Source organism: Plenodomus lingam (genome assembly GCF_022343315.1).
Source record: "Plenodomus lingam strain CAN1 chromosome Unknown contig_26, whole genome shotgun sequence".
NCBI lineage: Eukaryota > Fungi > Ascomycota > Dothideomycetes > Pleosporales > Leptosphaeriaceae > Plenodomus > Plenodomus lingam.
Window position 1 is genome coordinate 200528 of NW_027093941.1, and position 13509 is coordinate 214036.

The following is a 13509-nucleotide window of genomic DNA, read 5'->3' on the forward strand; positions in this document are numbered from 1 at the left end:
TTTTATTTTCCCGCACCTCAATTGATGCTGTTGCTTTTTCAGGAACCGCGTTTGCTTCGGTTGAAGCGTCATCAAAGACTGATCATCACGAACACGCTGATGGTCTGGTGTAAAAAAAAAGAGTTCAATTCAGCACTTGTTACTCTCTAAGACAGCTCACTTCCATTGGACATTCAGATCAAAACCAGTACTCTCAACCTCTCCTCACAAGCCCACCTCCCTCCGCTCCCCACCCTACAAACACCCCTCAATCGCCCTCCTCACCTCCCCCGCCCTCGCCCCCGTAACCCCCTCCTGAATATCTCCATCCTTAAACACACTAAATGACGGCATCTGCCGGACCCCCAACTCCTGCGCAATGTCCTCGCACTCCTCCACATCGTACGTGTAGAACCGCACGTTTGGGTACTCGGCCACCATCTTCTGCACCTCAGGCGCGATGAGTTTGCATTTTTCGCACCACGTGGCGGTGCCTTGAAGGATGGTGACGCCTTCGTGGGTGATGGCGCGGAGGTAGTCGGATTTGGAGTGGAGGGTTGGGATGGGTGTGGTGGTAGTGGGGGGCATTGTTGGATCAGTTTGGGGGGCTGGGATGGATTGAGGGTTTGTGTTGTTGAAGGTTTTTAGGGAGGGGGTGGCTTCCGGGCTTTGGGGCACGGTGGAAGTGATAGTGTATGTAGTCTAGACATCTGCGGGTGGATGAGCGGGAGTAGCGGGAGCAACAGAGTGAATGGATGACGTCATAGCCATTGTGACCTCGGCTACCTTTGTTACAACAAACACTGCAACAATCATTGATCCTGAAAAACAAGTCGCAGAATAAATCGAAATCTGATCATCCTCGGTACTACTATTCACGTCCTAAAACGAGTCATGTAAATTTAATCAATGATAAGTCCATGTACATTCTACTACCGAGCAAAGAGACGCCCTGTAGCCTTGCAGACACGGGCCTACTTCCACTGCACACCCCAAGTCTGTTCCCCTCTTCTAAACGGCACAACCTCGACCCCCACCCCCTCCGTTCTCAACACTTCATCGATCGTCTCCACCCCCTTCTTCAACAAAACCCTCTCCCCGCTTCCATCCCCAACCCCGTAAAACCTACGCCCCCAGTTCCCAAAAAAACCCTCCAACATCTCCTGGCTAACCTCGTCCTCGCTTATAACACCCCTCTGCACCCCCATCGCTAGGGCATCAAGCACATAGCCCACCGCATACGGCTGCGTAAACACCCCTGCTGCCACTTTATCCTCTCCTCTCTTCTTGACGCTGGGATGAGGCGCGGAATCCGTGCCTAGGAAGAAACGCCCCTGGCTACCGACCACGGCTTGCAACAGGGCGTCCCGGTCCTCGGGCGTCTTGGCAACAGGCTTGCAGAAGCAAAAGGGGTCCCCGGCCCAGTCGTCGATGACGAGGGAGAGGTGGTGGGCAGTGATTGTGCCAGCCACGGTGGGGCCGCAGGCGCGGACGGCGGAGAGAGCGGCGCCCGTGCTGCAGTGTTCGAGGATGATGCGGAGGTTGGGGAAGCGCTCGTGTAGGGCGCTGAAGGTAGGGAGGAAGGCGGGCTCGGCGTTGAGAATGGTGATGGCCGGGCCAGATCTGGAGGATACGGCAGCGTGGGCAGGAGTGGAAGGAACTTCGCCGTGGAGGTTGAGAACCATGTTTTGTTTTTCCATTTCAGCAAAGACGGGATAAAAGGTTTCGTAGTCGAGGACACCAGAGGAAGAATTCTGGTTGATTTAGTATGTACATTTTTCAAGTCCCGACCTTTTAAACGTACAGTGGTTACACCAGCAGGGTAAGATTTGACACCAGTGATGCCTGCCTTTTTTGCTTCACGAATCACTTCTGGAGTAATAGACTCATGGAGATATAGAGACATCAGGTAGTCGACATTCGGTTCGATGGCCCGCAATCTGTCACGATACTCGAGGCATTGCTGCACTGTAGTGATGGGCGGGACGAGGTTTGGCTATTTTATGCATTTAGAATATATTTCTATCACACTTCCATGATGTAGAAACCAAGTGGGCAAACATGAAATTGACAAGATTCAAGATCGAGTCACGTGTAGTGGGAGGATGATCGCTTACCATGACATACACCTGATTGACACCACCCTTGCGAATTGTAGGTGTGACAAGTTGCGCCATCTCGCCATCTCGCAAATGTACATGGGCATCGAACGCCGCTGGAAGCTCGATCTCGTTCAATTGAGTGAACCCCATGATTGTTGATGGTTCAGAAACAGAAATTTTGAAGTTGCACTATCCTGAAGCGGGCGACGTCGGTTTAAGCATGGGGTAGATTGCGCTAAGCCAGGATGGGACAAGATTTGAATCACTTCTTACCACCCCAGGCTCACGTGTTGTCTGGTTCCATGTAGTGTGTATTGCAGAGCAGGAAGCACGTGCGAGAGAAAAGGCAACTGGACAGAGTGTAATATACGTGCACAGTAATCAACAAGGATAGTGGGGCCGACTAACTGGTTAACGTTAGCAGCAAGAGCTACTGGTCCGATAGCACGAGGTACATAGCTAGTCTAGTCATGTAGCACCAAACCACTTTTCTTCTCATCTCAACATCCTTAATCTCAAAGCGACAGAACTGAAGCAAAGCCACAGTTTTCCCTGAGCATACTGCAGCGGACACGTGAGATCTACTAACTCGAGGCTGACGGCGAGTGCTCTTCGTCCATTGATGGCCAGCGCCACGCCCATTCAGACCCGGCCGTACCGTTCACACAAAGTCCCAGCCTGCACTAGGTGTCGGTCCCGGAAGATTCGCTGCCATATCGATATACCTGGAGAACCATGTCTGTCTTGTCGAGAGCGACGACTCAAATGCCAATACATCGAAGGCTCGTCCAACAACTCTCCAACTGAAGAAGGCGGTGAACGTCGGCCGTCCAAGCGGCGACGACATAGTCAGCCTGGCGATGGCATTTCCAGACCGCAGTCAGCGCCCATCTTACACAAGACCTCCAACAATCCCTCAGCTTCTATCATGCTAGCCCCTCATTTAGCCGAGGATGTTGACATCTTCAATCGTCACATTCTCCAGCACCGTAAACCCGGCGGTGAAGCGACCGAGACGTCCAGCTATCAGACTCTGCTGCATGATAGCAAGGACCCGGTTGTTTATCTCACGGTGCCCAGATTTAGAACCGGCTTGCCCCCTAACAGTGGGTGTGGTAGGGCTCAGCATGAAATACTCGAGCAGATCATAGGTCCATTCAAGCGGGAGGTTGTAGAGCTCTATTTTCCACACATTCACTACCACTTTCCGATTCTTGATGACGAGACGTGCGAGACGCTGCGGAGCGGACAGTTCTCCAAGATCCCAAACAATCTGATGTGTGTTATTTACGCATTGGGCTCACCGCATTGGAACAAGTCCGATACGCTCAAGATGCACCCTCGACCAGATACTCATTATGTTTGGAACAAGGCCATATCGGCAAACCTAGAAGATTTCCTCAGTCCAGGCTTGTCAACAATCCAAGCTGCCATCCTCGATCAAATTGGGCGCCCTTCGGTTTCCATTATGGGAAACATCACTTTGTGCGGCAAGACTGTATCGCTTGCTCTGACTTTTGGCCTGCATCGCTCCTGCCTCGAGTGGAATATCACAGAAAATGAAAAGCAGATACGAACGCGACTCTGGTGGTGCGTCTTGATAAACGATCATTGGTCGAGTGTAGCGTATGGCTTGCCTCCGTTCATCACTGGCGGGAACTACGACGTTCCTAGACCAACAGTAAATTCACTCATCAGTCCAAAGGCGACCGCGCAACAGAAAGTGGCGACAACTTGCTTTGTGCACCTCTGCGGGCTGACTGAACTGCTTGGACAAATCTTGCCATGGGTCTACCACATCAACCCTGATCGAATTCATTTAGCAAGAGAAATCGATCGCTTCAAGCGGATCCTTATCGAACTTGAAGCACAGCTACCGGAATGGCTTCCTCTACCAAACCGGCCCGGTACACCCATGCTGTGGCTTTCCTTCCTTTCCATCAGGCTCGTCCTGGCTCGCTTGATCATCCGCTCCGCTGTACTTGAAGGCGATAGCAACCTGAGCCGTGATCGCATGGAGCAGCTTCGTATCGCATCGTCAGCCGTGCTCGACTTCATTCTAACCCTAGGCGAGATACAATTCCAAGACTTCTGGTTGCCATACGCCACACACCTGCTCGTGCACGCCATCACGGTATCCCTGCGCTGCACCGTCGAGACCCAAGACCCGGAGATTAGAAACACGTCGGTATCGCGACTGGAACGCGTGATTGCGCATATCCAATATGCGCGGGACAACTACGACTGGGATATTGCAATCTATTGCCTCGAACGTTGCGCGGATCCCGTTTCGAGGATTGCGTCGCTGAATGCGCGAGAGCCGCCTCCGCCATCGGAGAGCGAAGTGACGAGTGTGGCTGCAAATGGCCATGGAAATCAGCTGCAGCCCATGCCAAACTTCGATGATACGAATTTCCTATTGTCTGACATACTGGATCCGAATGCCTTTGACTTTTCATGGGACGCCTTGTGGGACACGCCTTCTGGGATGACCAACTTTTCTATTTGAACACATACCATGCTTTTTTACATTGAACGACAGGAATGGTTTTGCCAAGATTGCACCCCCCATGTGTAAAGCAAGCCGCTGCTGTTAGGTGGCAGAAGACTTATCATGATCTGATTCTTCTCAAGGAGATAGACACAATCTTAGAGCTGATTCATCACTGGATGCTCCACTGTCAATCCTCGAAAGATACTCTGCTTATATGCTGGACTTGACAGATGATAGCTTTATGCGCCTCCCAGTCACCAGGTAGCATATCTCTGGAGTGCCCTATAGAGATCTCCCTAGCCAAGATTCCTTTGATACGGGTTCCGACATGTAACTCACGCTCCTATTTGCGAATGCAGGCACGGATATCCAGATGGAGAGGTCTTCATTACTGTCAAATGATCGCACTGTGGGCACAATGCTGGGAATGAGAAGGACTTCGTACAGTTGTAGGATGTGCATCCTTGTCAGACGTAAGGGGGTCTGGTACCGTCGCGCTACCATGACCTGGTATATCGGATTGAGGCTGACTGCAGTTGAAGCTGATCGCATCACTGTCAGATTAATGGAACTACGTATGGTGTAGAGGGCGAAGGATGCTATTCCAGTGGTTGAGGTTTTAGAAGATGGGCATGTTCGGGTAGATGCGCTATATGGTGCGAACCGCAGGACCAGTAGAGTCATGAGCGTCCAAATGCGAGTTCAGCCAGATGCACCATGGGTTTTTTTTAAACACACTTTGTTCACATTAATCGCCAATGCAAAATTGGCCGTTTGTGGCTTTGGAAATATCGCAGACTCGCATTCAATCATGTTCACAGCAATTGCACAATCGTGCGTGGCTGGAATAGTAGGTGTGGATGATGCCAGCGTATTATCTAACTGAACATTCGAGATGGAATTGGAATATCAGAAACTGGAATAGCAAGGACATTATTATCGATACGACTCCCAGTGGTATGGAGTCAGCGGCAAGTCTTTCCGGTATTGGCATTGTTGATTATGAAAGCATACTCTGCGGCTGAATAGTTCATCTTTTTATACATTTTCGACGCAGAAATCTCTTAGATGCAAATATACTGCCTTGGACAAAGTACATGGAACAAGCCCATAGGCAATGCCGACATGTCATTCTTTCGCCAGCCTTTGCCCTAAAGATGATGCCATTGCAAGAGGCTCAGTCCAAGCCATGTTGCGTTGGCATCGTCTCAGATTGGTCTTAGCGCACGGTAAAAAGTGGGGCACCGCAGGACAATCAAAAAATGGTCGACGGACCGAGAGGTTTGCGCGAGCTTCCGTCTATTATATCCTCACGTCTTATATTTTCTCGCTGCTAACAAAACCGACAATCGCTCTCTCTTTCACCACGGTCTTTTCCAGCACACTCTTTGGAAAGAGTACGAGAGCGTTGTTGTGGAGTCTGATACCGTCCCTCCCTCCCGCGGTTGACTAATCATGCGGCCCTCACTTCAAACCATTCGTGGCCTGGCAACGGTGTCACCCACACTGTCTTCCACCCGCTCCCACAAAGTCGTCGTCGTTGGTGGCGGCTCGGCCGGAATAGCACTGTCCCACCAACTTCTCCGCAAAGGACCCTTCAAGCAAGACGACATTGCCATTGTTGACCCCGCGACATGGCATCACTACCAACCCGGCTGGACCCTCGTTGGCGGCGGTCTGAAGAAGAAGGAAGATTTGCGAAGACCGCTGAAGGAGCTGATGAATCCGAAATTCAAATTCTACCAGACTGCCGTCGGCAGCTTCAGTCCAGAGGAAAACCAAGTGACTTTGGCTCATGGCGAGAGATTGAATTATGAACATTTGGTCGTTGTTCCCGGTATCACGATTGATCACACCACCGTCAAGGGTCTTCCAGAGGCGTTGAGTAATCCAGATGCCCTGGTATCTAGCATCTACGACTACAACTACTGCGACAAGGCCTACGCCAACATGCAGAAGTTCAAAAAAGGCGACGCGTTGTTCACCCAGCCAGCAGGCGTCGTCAAGTGCGCCGGTGCGCCACAAAAAATCATGTGGCTCGCCCTCGACTACTGGAAGAAAGCCGGGCTCTACTCGACAGCCAAAGACTCAAACATCAACCTCTCCTTTGCAACCGGTCTACCAACCATGTTCGGCGTACCCAAATACGCCGCCGCGCTCGAAAAGCTTCGCGTAGAGCGCGGCGTCGACGGCCTCTTTACACACGACCTCGTCGCCATCGACGGCAACACGGCAACATTTGCCCGACCCGACGGCCAGCCCAACGTCCAAAAACACTTCGACTTCCTCCACGTCTCGCCCAAAAACGTGCCCCACGCGTTTGTCAAGGCCAGCGCGCTCGCCAACCCCGCAGGCTACGTCGACGTCGACGACGCCACAACGCAGCACAAGACGTACAAGAACGTGTGGTCGATTGGTGATGCGTCTTCCCTCCCGACTTCCAAGACCGTGGCTGCCATTACCGCCGAAGCGCCGGTCCTTGTATCCAACCTCTTGTCCGCCATGCACGGCAAAGACCTACCAGCCCGTTATAACGGATACACGTCGTGTCCGCTGCTGACGGGCGAGAACAAGGTGATGCTCGCCGAGTTTCTGTACGGATTTGTGCCGCAGGAGACGTTTGGAACGGTGTTGGGCATCGATCAGAGTGTGCCGCGTAGAGCGTTTTTCTACCTCAAGAGGGATTTTTTCCCCTGGGTGTATGGCAAGTATCATGTAGAGGGGCGATGGGGTGGGCCAAAGGGGTTAATCAGATGAGCGAGTTTGGTAGAGGGGAGGCTGGGGATTTCATCGCAGTGCAGAGCTCTTTTCAGGCGAATATTGGAGTCTTGAATGGTTGGATTTAGCATCGGCTTTTCAAGGGATTTCAATCCCCAACTTACCCATCTCATCCCTCAATCACCACGACTTGCAGCATCACTCACCCCTCAATCACCACGACTTGCAGCATCACTCACCTTTCCAACCCGTCGCTTATCCTCTAGTGAAACCCCTCCGTACTAGACTAATCCAGATACCTCACCCGCCTGAAGTGTCTTTCCCCTTGTCCTTTTGTCTCTATACATCCCCCCCTCCCTCCCCTTCACCGCCAACATAAAACCCCTCCCCAAACCCCGCACAAGACATACAAACCCCGCTCTCACAATCCACAGCACAGCCCCACACACCGCAAACCAGACAACCAGACATGTCTGACCAAAACGACGCGTCGAGGTTCAGGAATGGGTATCTCGAGTGTGCTTGTGCTTGTGCTTGTGCGTATGTTCAAGTTTGCGGTTGTGGTTGTGGTTGTGGTGTGTAGATGGGATGGGAAGAGGGGTGATGATGCGATGAGATGGGGCTGTGGGGTGGGTGTGTGTGAAGGGGTTGTGAAGGGGTTGTGAAGGGGATGGAAGACGGAAACAAGACAGATAAACGAATCCCAGGGCAACAAAAAGCCTTAACTCACAACAAAACACCATCTTCTTTCACAAAGATATAATAAGTTTTTTTTTTTAAAAAAAAATTGTATTTCTATTCGGTCAGGCTACTATTTGCTCTCCTCTCCTCTCCTCTCCTCTCCCTTCCCCCCCCGCCCACCCAACTCCCCAACCCCGCCCTTCCCCTTCTCCCCTCAAAACCCTCCAAAAAAAAACCTACAAAAAAAGAAAAGGGTATAAAAAAAAATCAAACACACACCCCACCACACCCCACCACACCCAAACACGCCCCAAAACGCTCACCGAAGAAACCAAGCACAACCCGCATCCGACGAAAACAGGCCCGACAATCAATCTAAACTGTAAACACGCGAAAGCGTAGAGGACAAGACAAGACCCAAACGCACAAATCCTCGTCGTCGAAAAAAAACCCCCACAAACCCCCAGACCCAAAAAGACGCAGTCTCAAACCGCGAGTCCCGCGAAAAAGCGAGAAGAGAAAAAAAAAAAAGTCAAGACATCTGGAAACGAGTTCCAAAGGGGCAGGGGAAAAAAGTCTCCAATTCTTCATAGTCTGCACCCTGACCTGCCATCTTCCATTCTCCCTCCCTCCCTCCAAAAAAAGCCATCATCCTTGACGTCTTCTACTTCCACTTTGGTCTCTCGCCTGCACTCGACATTCTCCCGCTCGCCGCACTCGCCCTGCCCTCGCCCACACTCTTGCCCATCCGACTTGCACTCCCCGTCCCCCTCTCTGGCGTCGTCTTCGTCTTCGCCACAGCCGCAGCACTAGGACTCCTCTGCTTCAACGTCGGGAGTAAACTAGTCCGTCGTCGATCCATGACGCTCATCGGCCGTGCTGTGCGTCTCGCCGCCGGACTTTCCGCCCCTTGCTCCTTCTTGTCCGTCTCTTCGCCGTCTTCGTGGGTCATGCGACTGCCTACACCAACAGCAAGACTCTGTCGCTTTACAGACATGGGCGTCTTGCCCTTTCCAGCAGGCGTCACCGGGCTCGCAGACGGTCGTCCTGCGCTCAACCTGCAACTCGAACCGGATTGCGGACTCGGTGCACTCTTGCCCAGCGGACTCTTGACAGGAATACCGCTCTGCCCACTCACAGAGCGCAACAGGCGATCCGGTGTCCCCGCCCGTTGCATCGACGTTGTCGGGGTAGCCAAAGGCTTCAAGTTGATTGCCGATGGGGAGTCCCGTACCTTGACATCTGAACTCCATCGCGGCTTAACGGCCGGCCGTTCCGTCTGTGGAATCCGTGAGTGGCGTGTCGGCGTCGATGATCCAGCGCGTGAGGGTGTGAGGTCGAGGCGGTTGAGGGGCGCTTTGGGAACACTATAGGACGGGCCCGAGGGTCCGAGGTTGATGCTCGAGTAGCGACGGTTATCTGGTGCCAGCGACGAGCGTGGCGTTGCAAAGCTGGACTGTCGCGGTTTCTGGCTAGAGAGCCGGAGATTGCTGTAATCGCTGCTCTTGCGGCTCAAGACGACGCTCGATGCCGGGGAGCTATTCGGCGTCTCGCGAGCCGACGACGCCTCTGTACGAGCAGACAGGACGGTAGACACGGAATCCCGGAGTTTGCGAGAGGCTGTAAAGTCTGCCAGCACCGCGTCCATGTCCTTGGTCACATTCTCCAGATCAGTCACCTTGCTCCGGACATCTTGCTGTATCCGCAAAATCTCACCATTCACCGTCGATCTGTGCTTCATCTCAATGTCAATCAGTTCCAACACGCGCCGCATCGAAGGCGGATAATGACTCTTCTTGTCCTTGTACGTCGCAATACGGGCCGGCAGCTTCTCCTCGTCATTGTCCTGAATGGCCTGCGTGAGCCGGTCAATGCTCTTCATGCACGACTCATACATGGCAACCGCCTTGCTTCCTGCCTGTCGGAAGCTGTGGACCCATTTGTCTTCGCCCAGCTCTTCTCTGAGCGCATCCGCCTCCGCCTCCAGCTTCTTCTCCTGCTCCTCCAGCTGCTCCTTTCTCCGATTCAACTCGTCACATGCCGATGGGAAGAGGGAGCTTGCCCGCATCTGGAAGGCCGTCAAGCGCATGGGCAGAAAGTCTAGGCTCGCGCGAAGTGGCTGTAGTTTTGCAAACAGTGCCAGCAGCCGCGAGTTCTCCTGCTCAATCTGAGGGATCGGCGAGATGGGCGACTGGACCGAGAGCGTAGGCGGCAACGGCATACTGAACCGATTGTTCATCATCCTCGCCTTTCTCGGCGTCTCCTCGACAATCGTCTCGAGCTCGGCAATGTCAAACTTCTCTGGGGCTTCGGCAATCGAATCGGATATGACGCGGTGCCTGCGCTCTTCCATCTCAAAGACCAAGCGGCTGAGGTTCTCGACCTCGAATCCAATCTCGCCCAGGACATTGTTCCACAGCTCTTCCCACTCCATGGCAATCTCCACCTGGTTCTTGATGCCCTTGAGCGTCTGCTTGATCTCCGACCAATTGCTGACAATGTCCTCCATTTGTGAGACGAGCGTGGCCTGGTCCTTGGACGGCAGGGCGGCAATATCTGGCCGCGCCTGCAGATCCTCAATGGCGGTAATGTAGACGGTGACGAGGCCCTCGAACTTGCCAATGGCCGCGTCCACCTCGGCCAGTCCCTCTCTTCCAGCAGCGGCGGCCCACTCGACGTCGTCTTCGGCGTCGAGACCATGGAGAACTTCCTTGGTCTTTGCTATCCACAGCATGATGTCATGTGCAGCCTTGTGTAGCGCACGGCCAGCGAGCGTCGACGAGGCAAGGGCGGTGATTTCGGAAGCAATGGTGGTGGGCGGCAGCTTCATCGACGTCAATTGCTGAATCTGGTTGGTGAAGCTGGCTTTGGAGAGGGTGTAGATGGAGTTTGCGCGATGCAGCTGGCGCTTCTCAAAGTACGAGGCGATGTCGATGCCGTTGTGGTCATCGAGGACAGAGGCTTCTTCTGCGGGGGGAATGGGTGGCGTGTCTTTGGGGGGTGGAGTGGGTGCGCGAGAGGGCGGTGTGTCGGTGGTGTTTGTCGTGTTGGTCTCTGCTGGAGGGACGGGTGTGTTGAGGGTCTTGGGCTTGGTGATGTCGGGCAGGCGGTACTTTTGCATGTCCATGGCTTCGTCTGCCTCTGATTCAGAGGGCAACACTTTATCGCTCGTGCTGACGACGCTGCTGTGGTCGCTCGCAAAGTCGGGCTCCATGGTTGCTGTCGAGGGTGGTGGTGATGAAGAGGAAGCGGGTGAAGGGAGTGAAGGGAGTGGCGTGGAGTCGCTCTTGCCTGGCTCTGATGGAGGAATGGAGGACGCGTCCTCCTGCTCCTGCTCTTCCCGTTGCTCCTGCCGTGTCTCCTGCTGCTCCTGCCGTGTCTCCTGCTGCTCCTGCCGTGTCTCCTGCTGCTCCTTGCCCTTCTTCCCACCCCCACTCCAAGCCGTGCCCCGCCTCTCGATAGTCAGGCTCCGATGTCTGTGGCTCTCGTCCAGACGACGCAGCTTATCCGCGTCAATCCGGCCCACACTAGGCGCGCCCTTGAGTTCAGCGTCACTATCGCGGCTGACCTGTCTACTGCGCGTCACCTTGGAGCGATCCAAACGGCCCACGCCTTCCTGCAGGCCTTCTCCGGCCACGGGCTCCGCGACAGCGACAGCGGCCGACTCGGGCTGAGCGTGCAGTCCGTTCCAGGCGGCGCCGCGGCGGTCGACGCTCCAGCTGCGGTCGCGGTGGAACTCGTCAAGCTTGCGGATCTTGTCGTCTTCGATGCGACCCACGTCGACGCTCTTGTTGGCGGCGTCAGTGGTTTGCTGGTTGAGAAACTTCATGCGGGCGAGGAGGCCGGGCGACACATTGCGTGCGAGCTTCGTGGGCGTGTCAAGCTGGGGCAGCGCGTTTCGGAGCGACGAGGCCGAGGTGATGGAGGCGGTCGAGAGGTTGCGCGCGTGTTTGGGCCGGTAGCTGGTGTCGGGGGCTGTGGCGCCGGCGGTAGTGTTTGGGCTGGTGGTGGTGGTGGTGTTGTTGTGGTTGTTGATGTGAGTGTTGTTGGTGGTGGTGGTGGTGTTGGTGTTGTTGTTGGTGTTGTTGTTGTTGGTGTTGTTGTAGTTGTTGTTGTTGTAGTTGTTGTTGTTGGTGTTGTTGTAGTTGTTGTTGTTGTAGTTGTTGTAGTTGTTGTTGTTGTTGGTGTTGTGGTTGTTGATGTGAGTGTTGTTGTTGGTGGTGGTGGTGGTGTTGATGTGAGTGTTGTTGGTGGTGTTGATGTCGACGTTGTTGTTGTTTCGGGAGTAGTAGTCGTAACTAGTGTCAAGCTTGGTGACGTTGCTGCTGTCAAGCGGAGTCCTCTTCGCTGGCAGACGGGGGCGATCTTCAAGACTGGAAAAGGTGACGGCAGTCGCGGGGCTGCTCTGGTGGCTGCTGGCGGGATGCGAAGCGGCCGAGTTGGTCATTGAACATGGTCTCTCCACGCTCTTCCAACCTCGAGGGGGAAATGAAGAAAATAAAAAGGACGCTCTGGGTCCGATCCAAGCTTGCCCCCCTCTCCCAAAAATAAAAGCAGCATGTACTATGTACTGTATGGTATGTATGGTAAGAAAGAGAGGGGACCCACTGGCAGCGAACCAGCTACAAGAGAACGCAGAAGAGTAGCCGAGTCGTTCACGGCTTCTGACTTTGGTGATTGATTGGGGGGGGGATTGCAAGAGGGTCCGGCCGGGCTGGTCTGCGCGCGTTCTTTTTCAGCCCCGAAATCAGTGCGACGCGCCGTGGTCCCACGGTCCTTTGTTTGTTTACTGGTGTCCAGAGAGAACAAAACAACACGGGCTGCGCCGATCGCGCGAAGTTTGGTTCGTCGTCGTTGCACGACAACACGAACTTGGAAAGGGTATGTATGTATATAGGTAGGTAGGTAGGGTATGTACTTGTGTGTGTATGGATGCCATGTACCTAACAGGATGCCCACCTGTGAATGACACATGACCAGCATATACAGTTACATGCCAAACCCTGGACCAAACTTCCGTCCCATCCATCCCATCCCATAGCAAACCATAATCCCATACCTACCCAAGGCAACAGACACGACCGAGGCTTCCTGCAACGTGTGCACTTCACTCCTGCCGCACCATGCCCGTTGAAACTACTCCCCACCTCGATCCATCCTCGCGCCAATCAAACGCGGTTGAGCCGGCTCAAACACCAACCCCTTGGCCCGTGTCTGGGGAGTTGACATCAGTGCTGTCTCTACTCTACCCTGCACTCACCCTAGAGAGCCCAGTCCGGCTTGTCCACAACCTCGCCCCTCGTCTCGGCCTTGCAGCAACGCAAGGAAAGAGAGATGGATACGGCTGTACATGTTGTAGACGCAGGCGAGCGGAGCGAAGCAAAGAAAGCCGCCTCTTCCAAAAAGACTAGAAACAAAAAAAAACCAAAAAAAACCAGAAAAAATAAAAATAAAAGAAAAATAAAAATAAAAGAAAAATAAAAATAAAAAAACCGGCCAAAGCCAAGGGATACGGGGACACAGGGCCTGCACAAG

General features: G+C 53.7%; 4 protein-coding genes across 4 annotated transcripts; 2 read left to right on the forward strand and 2 right to left on the reverse strand.

Moving 5' to 3' along the window:
* Positions 1 to 234: 234 nt before the first annotated feature.
* On the reverse strand, positions 235 to 2231 carry IAQ61_006352 (uncharacterized protein; the record flags this gene model as incomplete). Its single annotated transcript, XM_003837680.2, has 4 exons — positions 235 to 587; positions 1109 to 1733; positions 1784 to 1975; positions 2097 to 2231. The coding sequence occupies 4 exons, from the start codon at positions 2229 to 2231 to the stop codon at positions 235 to 237; spliced, it is 1305 nt and encodes a 434-aa protein (XP_003837728.2).
* A 778-nt stretch (positions 2232 to 3009) lies between these two features.
* IAQ61_006353 (uncharacterized protein) lies at positions 3010 to 4590 on the forward strand (the record flags this gene model as incomplete). Its single annotated transcript, XM_003837679.2, has 1 exon — positions 3010 to 4590. One exon carries the CDS (start codon positions 3010 to 3012, stop codon positions 4588 to 4590), a length of 1581 nt encoding a protein of 526 aa, XP_003837727.2.
* A 1440-nt stretch (positions 4591 to 6030) lies between these two features.
* On the forward strand, positions 6031 to 7332 carry IAQ61_006354 (uncharacterized protein; the record flags this gene model as incomplete). Its single annotated transcript, XM_003837678.1, has 1 exon — positions 6031 to 7332. The coding sequence occupies one exon, from the start codon at positions 6031 to 6033 to the stop codon at positions 7330 to 7332; it is 1302 nt and encodes a 433-aa protein (XP_003837726.1).
* A 1306-nt stretch (positions 7333 to 8638) lies between these two features.
* On the reverse strand, positions 8639 to 12421 carry IAQ61_006355 (uncharacterized protein; the record flags this gene model as incomplete). The annotated part of the gene is made up of 1 exon (XM_003837677.2): positions 8639 to 12421. One exon carries the CDS (start codon positions 12419 to 12421, stop codon positions 8639 to 8641), a length of 3783 nt encoding a protein of 1260 aa, XP_003837725.2.
* Between the last annotated feature and the right edge of the window lie 1088 nt (positions 12422 to 13509).